The 19,648-nt window shown below is 44.5% G+C and overlaps 1 protein-coding gene across 11 annotated transcripts in view; it reads left to right on the forward strand.

Moving 5' to 3' along the window:
• adgrl2a (adhesion G protein-coupled receptor L2a) overlaps nt 1–19,648 on the forward strand; it is a 982,900-nt gene that overhangs the window by 908,461 nt on the left and 54,791 nt on the right. For all 11 annotated transcript variants that reach the window (XM_063064760.1, XM_063064761.1, XM_063064767.1 and 8 more), the window contains 3 exons: nt 4,253–4,426; nt 6,257–6,466; nt 13,159–13,379. In XM_063064760.1, the coding sequence (XP_062920830.1) occupies nt 4,253–4,426; nt 6,257–6,466; nt 13,159–13,379 (605 nt within the window). The remainder of the gene's footprint in view (nt 1–4,252; nt 4,427–6,256; nt 6,467–13,158; nt 13,380–19,648) is intronic.

Below are 19,648 nucleotides of genomic sequence, written 5' to 3' on the forward strand. Positions count from 1 at the left end.
CAGCCTTCTCTCTCCTCCCCCCCCGCCTCAGCAAAAGCATCAGCTCCCCCCACCACCCACCATGCAAGCAATCAATCCTCTCTAAAACTCCTGCAGCCTTCCTCTAACAATTGGTAGCGTATTGGTTATTGCGATGTTATTACAGCTCAGTGTATCAGAGTTTAGCAAATTAAACTTTTCTGTATACAACAAATCTTAGTTTTGTGTGCCTTCCATACAGATCATTCCAAAGTTAAGAACTTTGATGTAGCACAGAATTAAAAGAGCAATAACAGAATCCAAAATATACCACAGCAGCTACTGAGAAAGTGAAGTGCAGATAGAGATATAACATTGAAATGCCATGACATGGTAAATTGTGAGATCAAAAGTATATCTTTATTGTTCAAGGCAACTGTCTAAGATTCTTACTAAAGCAGGATGAAGCTGCCTTCGAGCCTGGTGGTAGGTGTTTTCAAGCAGTCAATTAACCCAGCAACCTGAACATCTCTCAGATGTGGAAGAAAGCTAAAGCACTTGTGGCGAGCACACACATTCACAGAGAGGACATGAAAACTCCGCACAGACAGGACTCAAAGTCAGGATCAAACCGCGGGTCCCTGGAGCGGCGCTGCCACTGTTCATGTACGGATGTCAAGGACATTGAAAGCATTCTGTCCGGATGTATCACGACTTGGTATGGCAAGAGGCTGCAGAGAGTTGTGAACACAGCTCAGCACGTCACGATAACCAGCCTCCTCTCCATGGACGCTGTCCACACTTCTCACTGCCTCGGTAGAGCAGCCAACACAATGAAAGATGTGACCTACCCCAGACATTCTCTCTTCTCCCCTGTCCCATCCGGCAGAAGATACAAAAGCCTGAAGGCTCGTACCACCAGGCTGAAACACAGCTTCTGCCACACTGTTAACAGACTCTTGAAGAGACCTCCTGTACAACAAGATTGAGTCTTGACCTCGCAATTTACCTTGTTATGACCTTGAACTTCATCATTTACCTACACTGCACTTTCTCTGTAGCTGTTACACTTTATTCTGCATTATTATTGTTTTACCTCACTGCACTGTGTAATGATTTGATCTGTATAAACAGTTTTCAAGACAAGCTTTTCACTGTATTTTGGAACACATGCCTGCATGTGTTTGTACAGGGAGTTTGTACATTCTCCCTGTGACCACAAGGATTTCCTCCGGGTGCTCCGGTTTCCTCCCAAGGTTCTAAACCAGGGGTTCCCAACCTGGAGTCCGTGGAGCCTTCGGTTAATTGTAAGGCTCCATGGCATAAAAAAGGTTGGGAACCCCCGGTCTAAGCACATAAAGATTTGGGTTAGTAAGTTGTGGACATGCTATGTTGACACTGGATGTGTGGACATACACACAGGCTGCCCCCAGGTACATCTTCAGACTATGTTTGTGGTTGATGCAAATGACGCATCTCATTGTATATTTTGATGTCTCATTGTATAGGTGACAAATAAAACTAATCTTTAAACTAAAGTAAATCAGTCAACCCACAAACCAGCTCTATCCCTCTGACAGAAACTTGAGAAATAATATTCTTTATGAACTCCAGCAAAAGAGGAAACAACCCATGGCAGGGGCATGTGAGTGAACATCTCCATAAGACCATAAGATATTGGAACAGAATTAGGCCATTTGGCCCATCAAGTCTGCTCCATCATTCAATCATGGCTGATTTATTATCCTTCTCAACCCCATTCTCCTGCCTTTACCCCATAACCTTTGACACCTTTACTAATCAGGAACCAGTCAACCTCTACTTTAAATATCCCCAATGACTTGGCCTTCACATAGTCATAGTCATACTTTATTGATCCCGGGGGAAATTGGTTTTCGTTACAGTTGCTCCATAAATAATAAATAGTAATAAAACCATAAATAATTATAGTAATATGTAAATTATGCCAGGAAATAAGTCCAGGACCAGCCTATTGGCTCAGGGTGTCTGACCCTCCAAGGGAGTAGTTGTAAAGTTTAATGGCCACAGGCAGGAATGACTTCCTATGACGCTCTGTGCTGCATCTCGGTGGAATGAGTCTCTGGCTGAATGTACTCCTGTGCCCACCCAGTACATTATGTAGTGGGTGGGAGACATTGTCCAAGATGGCATGCAACTTACACAGCATCCTCTTTTCAGACACCACAGTGAGAGAGTCCAGTTCCATCCCCACAACATCACTAGCCTTGCAAATGAGTTTGTTGATTCTGTTGGTGTCTCAAGCAGAATGCCTTCTGCAGATTCACCACCCTGTGGCTGAAGAAATTCCTCCTCATCTCTGTTCCAAAGACTGCTCTGTGACATAGTGGTAATGCCATATGTATCTGCCTGTCTTGAGTTCTCAGTGCTCTGGTCCTACTAGTCATCAGAGCTAGATCTCATGGCCACTAGAAAGAGCCATCTCTACAGAGTGGAGCGCCAATGTCATAGTTCAAGGTGGGGCAGGAGCGAGGTGGAAAGGTTGCATGATCAGAGACTCCTGACCCCTCCTCTTTTGGTAGTTGCCTCGCCCCCACGGCTATGTAACACCCATGGGGAGAGTTCCTAAAAGCTGTAGGCTTCTTCATGGAGTCCACGTCAGGCTGGAGGCTTGGAGGCAGCGCGTCCTGTGTGAGTGTGTGCGCGTGACCAGGTGGGTGGTAAGGAGGAAAGGGTCTCTTTGCTTGCCATTGTTGTTTGTTGTGCTCTGTTGGTGTTGCTTGCGCTGTTCTCTGAACGTTATCAGCATGCTATTTTGGTGCTGTAAAGTGTGGGCTGCCCCCAGCAGGGTGTGTAGCTTGGAATTATGCATGCAGTGGGGAAAATTATTCCTGTTGTGTTACTAGAGGTTGTGTCAGTTTCTCTCGACTCTACCGCCTTGATCTGGCTCACGCCTTCATTAACACGGTCCAACACAACTGGCCTTTATTAACCTGGTGTGTGCTGGAACACATTGACAGTGATGTAACCTGTGGTTATCGGATGTTTTGGGTCGTTCAACATCAGACACCCCGCCCAGGCAACTCGGCCACGTTGAACGGGCCCCGGTTTGAATCTTTCCTGCGGGCCAAGATAATGAAAAGCGTGTCACTTATGGTTAGGATGTAAGTCAGAGTTTGATGGTCAGTGTGGCTCGAAGGGCCGGAAGGGAACTAACTGTATTTCAATAAATAAATCGATAGATAGACATATTCCACTGTGTGTTTGATGTACATGTGTTACATAAATCCGAACATGACACCGTTCATCCAGCTGTGATCCTTTCAGCCAGCTGCCTTTGCAATACTGCAGCACAGCAATCAGAATGGCTTTTTTCACAGTTGAGGAGACCCAACTGTCACCAAAGGCTCTCGCAAATTTCTACAAAGCGTACCGTGTTGAGCATTCTGACTGATTGCTTCGCCATCTGGTACGGAGGCATCAATGCCCAGGATCGGGAAAAAGGGGCTCAGCCGCAGTGTAGCGGTTAGTGTGACACTAGTACTGCTCCCGGCGTTCTGCAGCCCGAGTTCAATTCCAGCGCCCTTCTGTCAGGAGTCTCTGAACATCCTCTCTGTGGAGTGTGCGGGTTTCCCCCAGGTCCTCCCACAGTCCAAAGACATACCGGGCAGTTTAATTGGTCATGGTAAGCTGTCCCGTGATTAGGTTAGGGTTAATCGGGTTAGTGGGGCGGTGCAGAGTGAAGGGCCGGAAGGGCCTACTCTGCACTGTATCGCTAAATAAAATAATAAATAAAATACGGGGGATTGTAGGCCTAGCTGGCTGCCTCATGGGTAGTGGTGTTGAAAAGTCTGAGCCTCAAGAAGGTAGCATCCATCATTAAGGACTCTCACCATCCTGGACATACCCTCTATTCGTTACTACCATCAGGGAGGAGGTACAGGAGGCACAGGAGCCCGGAATACAAGGGCTGCCCCGGCACACCCTCCGAGTATTGGTTGGTAACGCAAACGACACATTTCACTGTTTGTTTCGATGTACTCGTGATGAATAAACTTGAACCATGAATCTTGAGACACAGCTTCTTCCCCTCTGCCATCTGATCTCTCAACGGGCATTGAACCCACAAACACTACTTCACTTTTTGGTCCTTTTCCGCACTATTTAATAATACTTATTATTGTAACTTATAGTATTTTTTACACTGCACTGCTGCTATAAAACAACAACTTTCACTAAGTATGTCAGTGAAAATAAAGCTGATTCAGATTCTGAGCAAGTCTTGACCTTCTCTCTTGCCTCTTCCTCCTTCCAGCCTGATAACTACTTCAATGCAAACTGCTCATTCTGGAGCTACTCGGAACGAACGATGATGGGGTTTTGGTCCACTCAGGGCTGTAAGCTGATCGACACCAACAGGACCCACACAAAGTGCGAATGCAGGCACCTGACCAATTTTGCCATCATCATGGCCCACAAGGAGATTGAGGTGAGCTGCTGGTAGACTCTCGGGCTCATTCTGTGCACTGAAGCATAGTAGGGGGTGAGACAGAGCATAGTACATAAACGCTACAGTACAGGCCTTTTGGCCCACAATGTTGTGCTGACTTTTTAGTCTACAGGAGGCATGCCACAGTGGCTTAGCAGTCAGAGACACACTATTACAGCTCAGGGAATTTGGAGCTTCACATTCTCCCTGTGACCACACGTGGGTTTCCTCCAGGTGCTCCAGTTTCTTCCCACAGTCTAAAGACGTATCGGTTAGTAGGTTAATTGGTCATTGTGAATTGTCCTGTGATTAGGCTCAGGTCAAATAGGTGGGTTGCTGGGTGGAGTGGCCTGTTCGGCCAGAAGAGCCTGTTCCATACTGTATCTCTAAATATAGTTGTAAAAAGTCAACAGGTATAAATAAGCTTTTTCCACTGAGGTTGGGTGAGACTACAGCTAGAGTTCATGGGTTAAAGGTGAAACGTTTAAGGGGAAACTTCTTCATTCGGTGAGTCATGAGAGTCTGGTACAAGCCGCCAGCACAAGTGGTGGGTGCGATTTCAATTTCAATGTTTAATAGAAGTTTAGATAGATACGTGGATGGGAGGGATATGGAAGGCTACAGTCCCAGTGAAAGTCAGTGGGACTAGGCAGTTTAAATGATCTAGCGTGGAATAGATGGACCCATTGGCTGGTTTTTGTACTGTAATATACTATGACTCTATCTATGATATTCTAAATTGATAAATTGCTTTATTATTGTTATGTAAAAGAGGAGAAGGCATGGCACCCTATACAAAATACTCCAAGCTTAGTCTTATCAAGAATCTTGAACTTCAGCTGACTTCTCTTTCTGCTTCTGGGGGTGGGCACAGTAGCGTGGCAGTTAGCATAACGCTATCACAGCAGACATCCCACCTCTCCCGGAAGTTCCGGGAGTCTCCCACATATGAACCGTGGCTCCCTGATGCCCGCAAACTATATACAATATCATGGAAATCAATTTTTTTGAGAGCGAGCGAGAGAAAGCAAGAGAGACCGCACGCGAGAGAGAAAGCATGCGACAGTGCACGAACGAGAGAGCGCGGGAGAGCAAGAGAGAAAGCAAGCGAGAGCGCGAGAGAGCAAGAGAGAAAGCAAGCAAGAGTGCGCGAGTGACCACGAGAGAGAGAGAGCGCCATGGCAGTGTTCCAAAAAAAATATAAAACTTACATCACCCCAGACTACACTAAAGTGTACCCCTGCCTAATAGGGGTCAAAAATAATGACAGTGTTGCTCGCTGCACTGTTTGCAACAGTGACTTTTCTATTGCCCGTGGTGGGTTAAGACTGTAAAAGACGTGTTGAGGTGAGTTTAACAGGTTTCATTCGTTCATTAGCATAACTAACGTTATTTAAACTAGCTGGTTAGCTGCTAAGGAGCTACTCTATTGCAGACATCCCACCTCTCCAGGAAGTCTCCCGCAAATTGATGGTGCTACCTCCCTGAAATGATTTTTCGCAGGGTGGGATGTCTGTTATAGTACCAGCGAGATGGGTTCAATTCCCACTGCTCTCTGTAAGGAGATTGTACTTTCGGCCCTTTACCACGCGAGTGTTTTCCAGATGCTCTTATTTCCTCCCACATTCCAAAGATGTAGGAGTTAGTAGATTTACGGGCCACATGGGTGGAATTGGACAGTGTGGGCTTATTGGACTGGAAGGGCCTGTTACCATGTTGTATCTCTGAATATAAAAGTAATAAAAATACAAAACAGTGGGTTGCCATTGTGTGGGCGAGCCGTTACCTGTAAGGATGCACTATTTGTACATGTTCATTCTTTGCCTGCAGTTCACCAACGAAATGCATGAACTAATCCTCTCCATGATCACCTGGGTGGGAATCATCATCTCCCTCGTCTGCCTGGGCATTTGCATCTTCACCTTCTGCTTCTTCCGAGGCCTCCAAAGCGACCGGAACACCATCCACAAGAACCTGTGCATCAACCTGTTTGTCGCGGAATTCATCTTCCTGGTGGGCGTCAATAAGGTGAACTACCAGGTATGGGTCTAGCCTGGTGATGCGGCAACACTCAGAAAATGACGGAAGAGCTCAGCAGGTCAGGCAGCAGCAGCGGTGGGGTGCTACGGTGGCATAGTGGTTGCTAGGGTGACGCTATTACAGCTTGGGACATCGGAGTTCAGAGTTCAATTCTGGAAGGAGTTCGTACGTTCTCCTTATGATCACATGGATTTCCTCTGGGTGCTCTGGTTTAGAACACTATAGCACACGAACAGGCCCTTCAGCTTATAATGCTGTGCCAAATTAATAATCAAATGGCCAACTACACAAATCCCTTCTGCCTACACAATGTCCATATCCTTCCATTTTACTCACATTCATGTGCCTATCTGAACGTCTCTTAAAAGTCTCTAAGCTATCTGCCTCTACCATAGTACCAGGCAACACATTCCTGGTACTTACCACTCTCTATGTAAAAAAATTTGCCTCTCACAACTCCTTTGAAATTACCCCCCTCGCCTTAAATGTATGACCTCTGGTATTAGAGATTTTGACCCTGGGGAAAAGATACTGTCTGGCTACTCTATCTATGCCTCTCATAATCACATAAACTTCGATCAGATCTCTCCTCAGCCTCCGCCGTCCCAGAGAAAACAACCCAAGTTTGTCCAACCTCTCATTATAGCACAAGACCTCTAATCCAAGCAGCATCCTGGTAAACTTCTGCACCTTCTCCAAAGCCTCAATTTCCTTCCTATAATGGGGTATCTAAACTAATCTCTTCTGCCTACACAATGTTCATATCTTTCCATTTTCCTCACATTCATGTGCCTATCTACAGTGAATGCTTCTTAAACGTCCCTAATGTAGCTGCCTCTGGTTTTCTCCCACAAAGAGATACCGGGGTTGGTAGGTTAATTGGTCATTGTAATTGTCCTGTGATTAGGCCAGGTTAAATAGGTGGCTTGCTGGGCGATGTGGCTTGTTTAGCTGGAAAGGCCTGTTCTGCATTTTGTTCCTAAATGAAAAAATGAAAACTATGGAGAAGAAACGAATAGACGGCGTTTCAGGCCGAATGAAGGGTCTCAAGCCAAGAAGTTGACTGTTTATTCCCCTATGTAGATGCTGCTTGACCTGCTGGGTTCCTCCAGCAGTTTGTGTGTGTAACTTGATAAAAAAACAATAACTTGGAACCATTTTATGCAGACTGATATAATTGTTCAGATTAAATTTTACCAGCTGAACAACAATGCTTCAAGGACAATTGTGGATAAAATACTTGTTTATTCCCTGCTCTGACCTTTTACTCCTTCTCACCTATTTCCTTCCCTTTCTCCTATGATCCACTCTCCTCTCCTATCAGATTCTTTCTTCTCCAGCCCTTGACCTTTCCAACCCGCCTTGCTTCACCTATCACCTTTTAGCTATCCTCCTTTCCCTCTCCCCGCCTTTTTTTTCTGGTGTCTTCCCCTTTCCTTTCCAGTTCTGAAAAATGGTCTTGATCTGAAATGTCAACTGTTTATTCATCTCCATAGATGCTGCCTGACCTGCCGAGTTCCTCCAGCATTTTGCTTTGGATCTCCAGCATCGGCAGATTTTCTCGTGTTTGTTGTTCATACAATTACCTGGGAACCAATGGCAAACACTTAATCACTAGCATCTATCAAAGGTAACAGATACATACCATGCTGGAGGAACTGAGCAGGACAGGCAGTGTCAATGGAGATGAATAAACAGTTGATGTTTTGGGCCAAGGCCCTTCATCAGGACTGGAAAGGAAGGGAGAAGGTGCCAGAATAAAACGGTTGGAGCTGGCAAGTGATAAGTGAGACCAAGTGAGGGGGAAGGTTGGTGGATGGGAAGAAGCTGGGGGGGTGGTGTGGGGGTGAAGTAAGAAGCTGAGAGGGGATAGGTGGAAGATGTAAAGGGCTGAAGGAGGTGGAATCTGATAGGAGAAGGCTGTGGACTGTGGGAGGAAGGGAAGGAGGTGGGGGACTAGAGGGAGATGGATGGCTGGTCATGAAGGTGGGGAAGCAATAGGAAAGGTGTGAGAGGAAAATAAAGTGGGGGAGCGGCGGAACAGAGGGTAGTGGTTACTGGTGAGTGATTACCTCACTGTGAAATGAATGTGAATTTCTACACAAAAACTTGGGTGTGGCCTATTTAACCTGTTAATGCTTGTGATCTTAAGTTCAGGCCTTGCTTAGCAACAGCCAATTTGTCATGTTGAGCAAGCAAAGATGGCAAGGTCAGCAATCAAGATTGCTCGTAGGAGACGAGTGCATGGAGTATTTGAAGCAAACTGCAGACTTGATTGTTCTGTAAGGTTTAGAGTCTACAGCAAAGGAGTATGCCATTCAGGTGAATGGCTCCGGGTCCATGGTTTACATGTCACACAGGCCTCACACCTGACCCTGTCTTCCCAATATGATCCTACTCTTCACTGTCTTGGCTGAATGTCAAAGCTCCCAGAGCATGATTTTCAGAGAAGGGGAGCCATCCACTGTGCCACGAATGACAAGTGTCTCTCAGCAGAGTTGTTCAACTATTTTTTACTTAGAGTGTGTGAACCTCCTGTCCATGTTTCTCAAATCACAAGAAGAGACTGCCCCTTGAAAAATCCTTCCCTAGCTCTAAAATGTTGTGGGATATATAGGGGTTTCCAATCTGCGGTCCATGGGACTCTCGGATAATGATAGGGGTCCATGTTATTAAAAAGGTCGGGAACCCCTTGTCTTAGACCATAAGACGTAGGAACAGAATTAGGCCTTTCAGCCCATTGAGTCTCTTCTGCCATTCCATCATAGCTGGTTTATTATCCCCTCAGCTCCATTCTCCTCCCTTTTTCCCATAATCTTTGATGCCCTGCCTTTGTTGTCCTTCTCTCAATAACCTTACTAATCAAGAACCTATCAAATTTACCCAATGACTGGGCCTCCACAGTGAATCCTACAAACTCACCACCCTCTGACTAAAGAAATTCCTCCTCACACCTTAAAAAACTGAAAGTTGCCAAATAAATGCAAGTTCTTGAGTTAACACTTTAAATGCTGGAGGAGCTCAGCATTGTGTGTGTTGCTCCGGATTATCAGCATCTGCAGAATCTCTTGCATTCATGAAATGCAAGTTCTTGCTTTTCTTCCCCTCTACTTGTTTTCTCTATTCACATCTACTTTCGCTGTTGTCAATCCTACTTTTCATCTGACATTTTTCTCATTCCTTCATCCTCCCTCTCTCACTTGCTCTCTCTCACTCTCTTTTGTTCCTTCTTTCTCACTTTTCCCCTCTCTCCTGAGTTCCAAGTTCTGAATGGTGTGGTCCTTGTCTTTGGTACCAGTGAGGATCAGGACCTTCAACCACCCAACTCCCAAACTAGTGGAGCTGAAAGCATCAAGACCTTTGACCATCAGGTTCTCCAGGTCACTGAGGCACACAAGCCTCCAAACCACAATGATGTTGTGGTCTTCTTAGAGGTTAGGGTAGTATATGGTGACATATATGTACTGTGATAATAAAACTACTTTGAACTTTCATTTACATTTAAGTTAATTTGAATCGAAAAGGCCACCAGGAATCTGCTTTAAAGCGGACACTAAAAATGATGGAGTTTTTTTTTTCTGTCTGGTAACCCATCAAATCCTTTATAATTAGTATCCATTTGTTTATCCAATCGCCCACCTCATCTCATCAAATATTGTTGCTTCTAAGGAAGGTCAGGTAGATTAGATGCATTTGTGATTGGTACTGTGAATTTGTTAATGTAATTACATAGAAAGATGATGAATTATTTAACAATTGCAAAATTTGAATTTGGGCCTGCAGTGATTAGTCGTCTATATAAATGTCACTGGTTATTTGAACAATGGACATAATTGTTTTCATTCTTTAAGAGAAGAGTGGTCAACTGATAATAATCGTTTCTAGTTTTGCTTTATGAGTTACAGAGAGAGACAATGCTTTTATGGTTGGTGAAATTACTTGTCATTCTCACCCGTTCACGAGCAACTTTTATGTGTGAATGGGTATTTTGCCACTTTCATTATGTAGGCCTGATCTAAGTGGCCAATTAGCCATTAGAAGCTCATTGTGTCTGCCAGCCAAGGAGTTCCAAGATGTGGGTTGTGATGAGGTGCAGGATGTAGAACAGAACAGTTTAGCATGATTTAGGCCCTTTGGACATCAAAGTTGTGCCGACCTTTTAACCTACTCCTTGGTTAATCTAACCCTTCCTTTGCACGTTGCCCTCTATTTCTCAGTCATCCATGTGTCCATCGTAAGTCCTTAATGTATCTGCCTCTACCACCACTGCTGGCCGTGCATTCCAGGCATCTGTGTAAAAAAAACTTCCTCTGACTGAATGTTCCTCCAATCACCTTAACATTATATACACAGATTCTATAGATCCTTGAAACCTGAGCAGTACCTCAAAAAGACAGTGTCCATTATCAAGGAGCCCCTTCAGCCATTGTTACCGTCAGGGAGGAGGTACAGAAGCCTGAAGGCACATACTCAGTGGTTCAGGAACAGCTTCTTCCCCTCTGCCATACGATTCCTAAATGGACATTGAACCCATGAACTCAATTTATTTTTATATTATTTCAGTTTTTGGACTATTTTTAATCTATTTAATATACACACACACATATATATACTGTAATTGATTGTAGTCCCCTGGTAAGCCTCAGGCTCGGTGAACTCGCTGTCTAGGCCTTCAGCCCCGCCAAACTAGGTAATTAAAGTTTGTGTGGATGCTGTGTGATTGTACCCCACCCCGCCAAATAACAGACAAAACACCATATACGATTAATTGATTACAATTTATAGATATTACTGGAACTATATAATTAATAGAGATAAAATATAAAAGGAAAATCAAAGGCACCAAACTTATCAAGTTCCATCTCTTCGTGCACAAACAGTTGGAACTCTAGTAACGATCGTCTCTTCACCATTTGATCCCCCCTGACCATTTCAACCCGCCGCCTGGGACCAATCACGGTGGTCGACCAGATGTTCCACACGAGTCTGTCTCCGTCTCCTCTCCTCGCCGAACACCCTGGACCTCGGACTCCTGCTCAGGGTCCGACCCCGTTAGCCAGCTCACAGCACCGCGTCCACACTCTCTCTCTCCCCATCGTGCCTTCTGCCCCAAAAACCCGTGCATCACAATAGCTAACAGACACACAAGAAAGAATAACATCTATCCCAATTGGTTGGTTCGCTCTCTTATCAACAATGTAACCCAAACAAGCTGCTAGCGAGAGAACTTTCTCAGCAGTTAACATAACAAAGAAGCCATTTTATTTAGCCTACGCAGTAACACAAAAGAAGAAACCCCTTACAGATTTATTGATTTACTTTTCTTTCTTTCTCTATTACCATGTATTGCATTGTACAAATTTCATGATACACGCCAGTGATAATAAACCTGATTCTGATTCTGATGGTGAAATCCAGTATGGTACATACTGTTATTCCTGATAGAGTCGTTGGGTCATAGAACAATACAGCACAGAAACAGTCACTCTAGTGCAGGGGTTCAAAACCTGGGGTCCACAGACCCCTCGGTTAATGGTAGATGTTCATGGCATAAAACAGGTGGGGAACCCCTGCTTTAGTGTATTGGGACAGGAATAGGAAAGAAGGGTGATGATGAGGGGGTAGACTCTGTAATGGGTAACCTAAATATCACTGGAGTTAGAAAGCACAGAAACAGGCCCTTCCGCCCAACTCATCCATTCCATCCCTGGTGTCTTCCTGAGCGAGTCTGTTTGCCAGCCTTTGGCTCCTGTTCATGGTCCACTCTCACATCCCGATTAAAGATAAAATCACATCAATAGTGCAACAAAGTTCAAGTTTGTTTAATGTCATTTCCAGTACACAGGTGTAAAGGAGAACAAAATAATTGTTACTCCAGATCCGATGCAACACAAAAAAACCACAAAGGATAAAGAACACAATTATAATAGTCAAATTCACACAATAATATAAATTATAAATACATAAAGTGACTGATGGAAATAATAAAATAGTGGTGGAGTTGGTGGCTGAAGGAGTCCATCAGCCTTCCTGCTTGGGGAAAGTAACTGTTTTTGAGTCTGGTGGTCCTGGTGTGGATGATATGTTGCCTCCTCCCTGATGGGAGATGGACAGACAGTCCATGAGCAGGGTGGATGGGATCTTTCATAATGTTACTGGCCCCTTTCCTCCACCTTTTTGTATATTTGTCCCCGATGCTGGGTGCTGCTTGGCCTGCTGCGTTCACCAGCAACTTTGATGTGTGTTGCTTGTTCCAGTGACGCATTGGGTAGTTTTGACCACCAACAAGCAATAAACGGACTTTCAAAATCTAATAGTTAATATTAAGAACTGGGGAAAGGATTTAACATTATTACAGAGGATGTGAAAATCCCTCTATCCTATTTAACAGTAGAATGTGTAAAAGTAGAGATCGCTCACACAATTTTTATACTATTTGCAATAAGCAGACCAAGTCTTTTAAGAAGTACCATGAGTTTCTCGCATGCAAATCAGGTGTTGTTCCTCTAACCTGCATATAGCACTAACTTGACAATAGAGGAGGCCAAGGACAGATATTTTTACATTGGACTGGGAAGTGGACTTAAAATGCTTGGTCACCGGGATATCCTAGCCAGTGCAGTGGACAGAGCAAAGTTTTCCCAAAGCTCCTGTCGTCCTTTATGTTTGAAAGGGTGTCTTTCTTGTTTCAGATCGCCTGCTCCATTTTTGCTGGGGTTCTACATTTCTTCTTCCTGGCTGCCTTCATTTGGATGTGCTTAGAAGGTGTGCAGCTCTATCTGATGCTGGTGGAGGTCTTTGAGAGCGAATACTCTCGGAAAAAATACTTCTACCTCTGCGGCTACCTCATTCCCGCTATTATCGTCGGAGTCTCAGCGGCCATCGACTACAAGAGCTACGGGACGAGGAAAGCGTAAGTTCATAGCTGACAGTTCCACTATTTGCCACTCAGTAGCTTCTGCTGAGTGTGTTGTTTAAGCTAAAGTTTACTGTATGCAGAGAAAATAGCAGCAAAACAGCCCCGTAGCCCATCAGTAAACTTCAGGTCCCCACCTATACCGGCCTCTGCTCCAAGGCCTCTCTCTACACTTCCCGCTGTCTCAGTAAAGTAGCCAGCATGATCAAAACCCATCCATCCCGGGCATTCCCTCTTCTCCCCTCTCCCATCACGCAAAAGATACAAAAGATTAAAATATGTACCACCAGGTTAAAGGGCAGTTCCTATCCCACTATTATGAGAATATCAAGTAGCTCCCTGGTATGATGAGATGGACTTGTCATGGCCTTACACCTTACTGTCTGCATGTACTGCACTTTCTCTCTTACTGTAGTGCTCTATTCTGCATTCTGGTATTGCTTTTCATTTACTACTTCAAAGCACTTACATTTAGAATGAACTTTCGGGACAGCATGCAAAAGAAGTGTTTCACTGTACCTTGGTACATATAACTGTGCTGGCGGTTGTATGTTTTGTCCGACGATGACAAGAAACCTGTGCGGGAGAGTGTTTAAAAGGGGAACAGCTGTTGCACTGGTACAGTTCCACTCTCTTGACTTTGGAACTCCGGGTCCAGTGGTACAAACCAGCATCCCAACTAGGTCTTCCTTGGTTACAGTGGATGACGATGATGTCCTCTGTGTCTTGTCATGTCCTGCGCTCTCCTGGCAGTTGGATCTCACTGTAGATGCCATCCTCCAGAGATGACGTCACAAACTAGAACAGGCAGGTCACTATCTCACCGGGGTACAAGGCCTCCAGCTACCCTCACCTGGTTTAGCCCGCCGGTTGAAGCAGCGTGCCGGGGCGCGGCTGCTGTCACGCGCGAACTACCTGGGACCATAGGTGAGACCAAAGTGTCCCTGAATGGACAATGACAAGCCCTTTGACCAGAGGGGCTACCCCTCCCTGGACACCCCGTACAACCCACATGAGGCTATAATAAATCTATTACCGATTACTAACGAGAAAAAATCTGCTGGAAATCCGAGTAACGCACACAAAATGCTGGAGGAGCTCAGCAGGCCAGGCAGCATCCGTGGAAAAGAGTAAACAGTCGATGTTTTGGGCTGAGACCCTTCATCAGGAATCAGAATCAGGTTTAATAACACTGGCGTATGTTGTTAAATTTGTTCTTCTGCAGCTCGGTTCATTACAATGCATAATAATAAAAAAAATTAAACACTATAAATCACAATAAGCAATACGTATATAATTTAAATTAAATAATTAGTGCAAAACTTACTTGCTGCCCTGAATGTCAGTGGCGTTACACAGTACTGCACTCAGATGCAGAAGGATTCTTCATTGCCGTTTCCGCAGAATTCTTTTTCCCACTCGTCAGGGGTTGTTAACCCTGAGCTGAATCCCCGAATCTGGAGGATTGGTGTACCCCCTTAGTCTTGCCTCTACCCTTTGACCTGTTTGGCATGGGTGACCCCATCAAGAGTCAAGCACAAAACCCTGACTCCGGCAAACATAGCTCTCCAAGTTATTGAAGCAAGCAAGCCTCCAAACCCTATGAGAAGGAGGGCCCTTTGGCCCATCTAGTACATGCTGAAACTATGCTGAAACGAGGGGTCACAGTTTGAGGATAGAGGGGAAGCCTTTTAGGACCGGGATTAGGAAAAACTTCTTCACACAGAGAGTGGTGAATCTGTGGAATTCTCTGCCACAGGAAACTGTTGAGGCCAGTTCATTGGCTATATTTAAGAGGGAGTTAGATATGGTCCTTGTGGCTACGGGGGTCAGGGGGTATGGAGGGAAGGCTGGGGCGGGGTTCTGAGTTGGAGGATCAGCCATGATCATAATAAATGGCGGTGCAGGCTCGAAGGGCCGAATGGCCTACTCCTGCACCTATTTTCTATGTTTCTATGTTTCTATTTAAACTGCCTACTCCCATCGACCTGCACTGGGACCATAGTCCTCCAAACCCCCACCATCCATGTAGCTATCCAAACGTCTCTTAAATGTTGAAATCGAGCTCACATGCACCACTTGTGCTGGCAGCTAATTCCACACTCTCACAACTCTCTGAGTGAAGAAGTTTCCCTTCATGTTCCCCTTAAACATTTCACCTTTCACTCTTAACCTGTGACCTCTTGTTATAGTCCCATCCAACCTCAGTCGAAAAAGTCAGCTTGCATTTACCCTATCTATACCCCTCATAAATTTGTATACCTCTATCAAATCTCCTCTCAATCGCATACAGTCTCAGGGATTAAAGTCCTAATCTATTCAATCTCCTCCAGACCCGGCAACATCTTGTAAATTTTCTCTGTACTCTTTCATCCTGATTTTCATCGTTCATTTGGGTAGGTGACCAAAATGTTGTGGCCCTCCTGCAGATATCAGTGCAAAAAGAGAGGATGAAATATAGTGAGGTAATGTTCATGAATTCATTGTCCATTGAGAAATCTGATGTCAGAGAGGAAGGAGCTGTTCCAAGGATCCAGTTGCAGAGGGAGGTAGAGAGGATCAGGTTTTGGAGCTTGTTGATTAGAACTGACGGTATGATTGTATTGAATGTTGGACTGTAATCAATGAACAGTAACCTGCCCAGTAACCTGCCATAGATATTACTATTGTGCAGGTGATCCAGGACAGAGTGGAGAGCCAGTGAGATTGCATCTATTGTAGACCTGTTGCGGCGATAGGCAAACTTCAACAGGTCCAGGTCCAGGTCCAGGAGTTGATTCTGGCCATGACCAACCTTTCAAAGCACTTCATCTCAGTAGATGTGAGAGCCCCTGGGTGAAATTCATTGAGGCAACTCACTCATCTCTTCTTGGGCACTGGTGTGATTGACACCCTATCACTGATGCACCAAGGCCAATTACTGGTACCAACCCTCCTGCATCTTTTAGGAACGTGGGAGGTAATAAGACCATAAGACGTAGGAGCAGAATTAGGCCACCCAGCCCATTGAGCCTGCCCCGCTATTCCATCATGGCTGATCCCAGATGCCACGGAACTGTATACACATGCCTTCTCGCCAAAACCTTTGATGCCCTGACCAATCAGGAAACTATCAATTTTCTCTTTAAATATACCCTCGGACTTGGCCTCCACAGCTGTCTGTGGCAGAGCGTTCCACAGGTTCACTACTCTCTGGTTAAAAAAATTCTTCCTTACTTCTGCTCTAAAGGGTCACCCCTCAATTTTGAGGCTGTGCCCTTTAGTTCTGGACAACCCACCACAGGAAACATCCTCTCCACATCCACACTATCTAGTCCTTCCAACATCCCATAGGTTTCAATGAGATACCCTGATTTTTTTTCTAAATTCCAGTGAGTACAGGCCCAAAGCTGCCAAAAAAACCTCAAATGTTAATCCCTTCATTCCCAGAATCATCCTCGTGAACCTCCTCTGGACTCTCTCCAATGACAACACATCCTTTGAGAGGTATGGGGCCCAAAGTGTTGACAATACTCCAAGTGCAGCCTGACTAGTGTCTTATAAAGGGTCAGCATTATCTCCTTGCTTTTATATTCTATTCCCCTTGAAATAAATGTCAAACATTGCATTTGCTTTCTTTACCACAGACTCAACCTGTAAATTAATCTTCTGGGAATCTTGCGCAAGAATTCCCAAGTCCCCCTGCACCTCTGATGTTTGAACCTTCTCCCCATTTGGGTAATAGTCCGCACTATTATTCCTTTTACCAAAATATATTATCGTACATTTCCCAACACTGTGTTTCATCTGTCGCTTTTTTGGCCATTCTTCCAATTTGTGTAAGTCCTGCTGCAATTGCATTGCTTCCTCAGCACTACCTACCCTTCCACCTATCTTTGTATCATCACAAAGCCATCAATTCCATTATCTAGGTGACTGAAAAACAATGTGAAATGTAATAGTCCCAATACAGACCCCTGAGGAACACCACTAATTACTGGCAGCCAACCAGAAAAGGACCCCTTTAATCCCACTCACTGCCTCCTGCCTGTCAGCTATTCCACTCTCCATGCCAGTATCTTTCCTGTAATGCCATTGGACTTCCTCTTGTTAAGCAGCGCCGTGTGCAGCAACTTATCAAATACCTTCTGAGAATCCAAATAAATAACATCCACTGCCTCTCCTTTGTCCACCCTACTTGTTGCTTCCTCAAAGAATTCTAACAGATTTGTCAGGCAAGATTTTCCTTTACAGAAACCATGCTGACTTTGATTTATTTTATCATCCATCTCCGAGTACCCTGAAACCTCATCCTTAATAGTGGACTCCCACACTTTCCCAGCCACTGAGGTTAGGCTAACTGACTAATAATTTCCTTTGCTTTGCCTTTCCCCCTTCTTAGAGAATGGAGTGATATTTGCAATTTTCCATTCCTCCAGAACTATGCCAGAATCAAGTGATTCTTGAAAGATCATGACCAATGCATCTGCTCCCTCTTCGGCAACCTCTTTCATAACTCTGGGATGTAGTCCATCTGGTCCAGGTGACTTATCCACCCTAAGACTTTTTAGTTTACCTAGCACCTTTTCCTTTGTAATAGCAATGGCACTCACGGACCTCTGGCACACAGCTAGTGTCTTCCACAATGAAGACTGATGCAAAGTGCTTATTAAGTTCATTTGCCATTTCTTTGTTCCCCAATTACTATCTCACCAGCATCATTTTTTCCAGTGATCCAATATCAACTCTCACTTCTCTTCTTTTTATATAAATGAAAATTTGTTCAGTATTGTGTTTCATATTATTGGCTAGCTTGCCCTCATATTTCATCTTTTCCCTTCTTGTGGTTTTTTTTAGTTGTCTTTTGATGGATTGTAAAAACTTCCTAATTATCGGACTTCCCACTCATTTTTTGCTACATTATGTGACCTTTCCTTGGTTTTTATGCAGTCCTTAACTTCCCTTGTCAGCCACGGTTGCCTACTCTTGACATTTGCCAATAACTTCTTCCATAGGACATATCTATCCTGCACCTTGTGAATAATTCCCCAAAACTTGAACCACCTGTACTCTGCCATCATCTGAGTCCAAAAGTGGTCACAGAGGGAACATGCAAATTCCACACACTGCAGTGTCAGAGTTGATATCTTTAGAGAAATGGATTTCAGGGAATATTTTGAAATTTTAAAAACCCACGGATCCAGTGGATTTCATTCCTTGATCAGAATTCTTTGGTTACCTGATTCAGTGGAGACACTTAAGAGATCATTCGATCGGCATGTGGATGGAAAATAATGAAAGCTCATGGGATTTTTAGAGGGAAGGGTTAGATTGATCTTGGAGTAGGTTTATATGGGCTGGCACTACATGATGGGCTGAAGGGCCTATACCCCATTATACTGTACACTGTTTTAGGCACCTATATGTAGCTAGGGATTTTTTTTCAGTACTGTAATAATTTTATGTATTGCACTGTACTGCTACAGCAAAAGGAAACATATTTCATGACATGTGAGTGATGATAAACCTAATTCTGATGAGGGTCTCTGTTGTGGACTGAGAGTGGGAATGGGGCTAGGTGAGGGGAATCACGGTTGGGCAAATGGAAAGGGAGAGGGGAGGGAGTGGGAAGCACCAGAGATTCATTCTGTAGTGATCAATCAACCAAATGTTTGGAATCAAATGAACTTGCTTGGTGTTTCAGGGCTGGGTGTGTCTGCATCCAAGCCACCACACACCCCTGGCACCCCTTCTCTGCCACCTGTTCCACACCCCTCCCGCGGCATTCCACCCTCACCATTCCCAACATCCTCTGCACTCTGCTTCACATTCACAAATATAGTACTGTGCAATAGTCAGGCACACACACAAAATGCTAGAGGAACTCAGCAGGTCAGGCAGCATCTGTGGAAAGGAATAAACAATCGACATTTCGGGCCAATACCCTTCATCAGTTCCTCCAACATTTGTGTGTGTTGCCTTGGATTTCCAGTATTTGCAGATCTTCTCATGTTTGCAATAGTCTTGGGTATCCTCACTATATATATATATATATGTGCTGAAGATCTTTGCACTAAAACTGTGCTGTTGTTCTAAAACTGACTGCATTGACTCAATGCATAATTGAAACCTACAGATCAGATCCCAACATGCCACAAGCCTGTGTTATTGCAGAGGGTTCCATCTCTAAGTATGCTGATAGTTTGAGGACCACTAGGATCTTCTGTATTCATGGAGTCACTAATTACATATAAGTACATCATGCAAGCTAGTTCTTGCCTCTATTC

The sequence above is a fragment of the Mobula hypostoma genome, chromosome 12 (genome assembly GCF_963921235.1).
Source record: "Mobula hypostoma chromosome 12, sMobHyp1.1, whole genome shotgun sequence".
NCBI classification, from domain to species: domain Eukaryota; kingdom Metazoa; phylum Chordata; class Chondrichthyes; order Myliobatiformes; family Myliobatidae; genus Mobula; species Mobula hypostoma.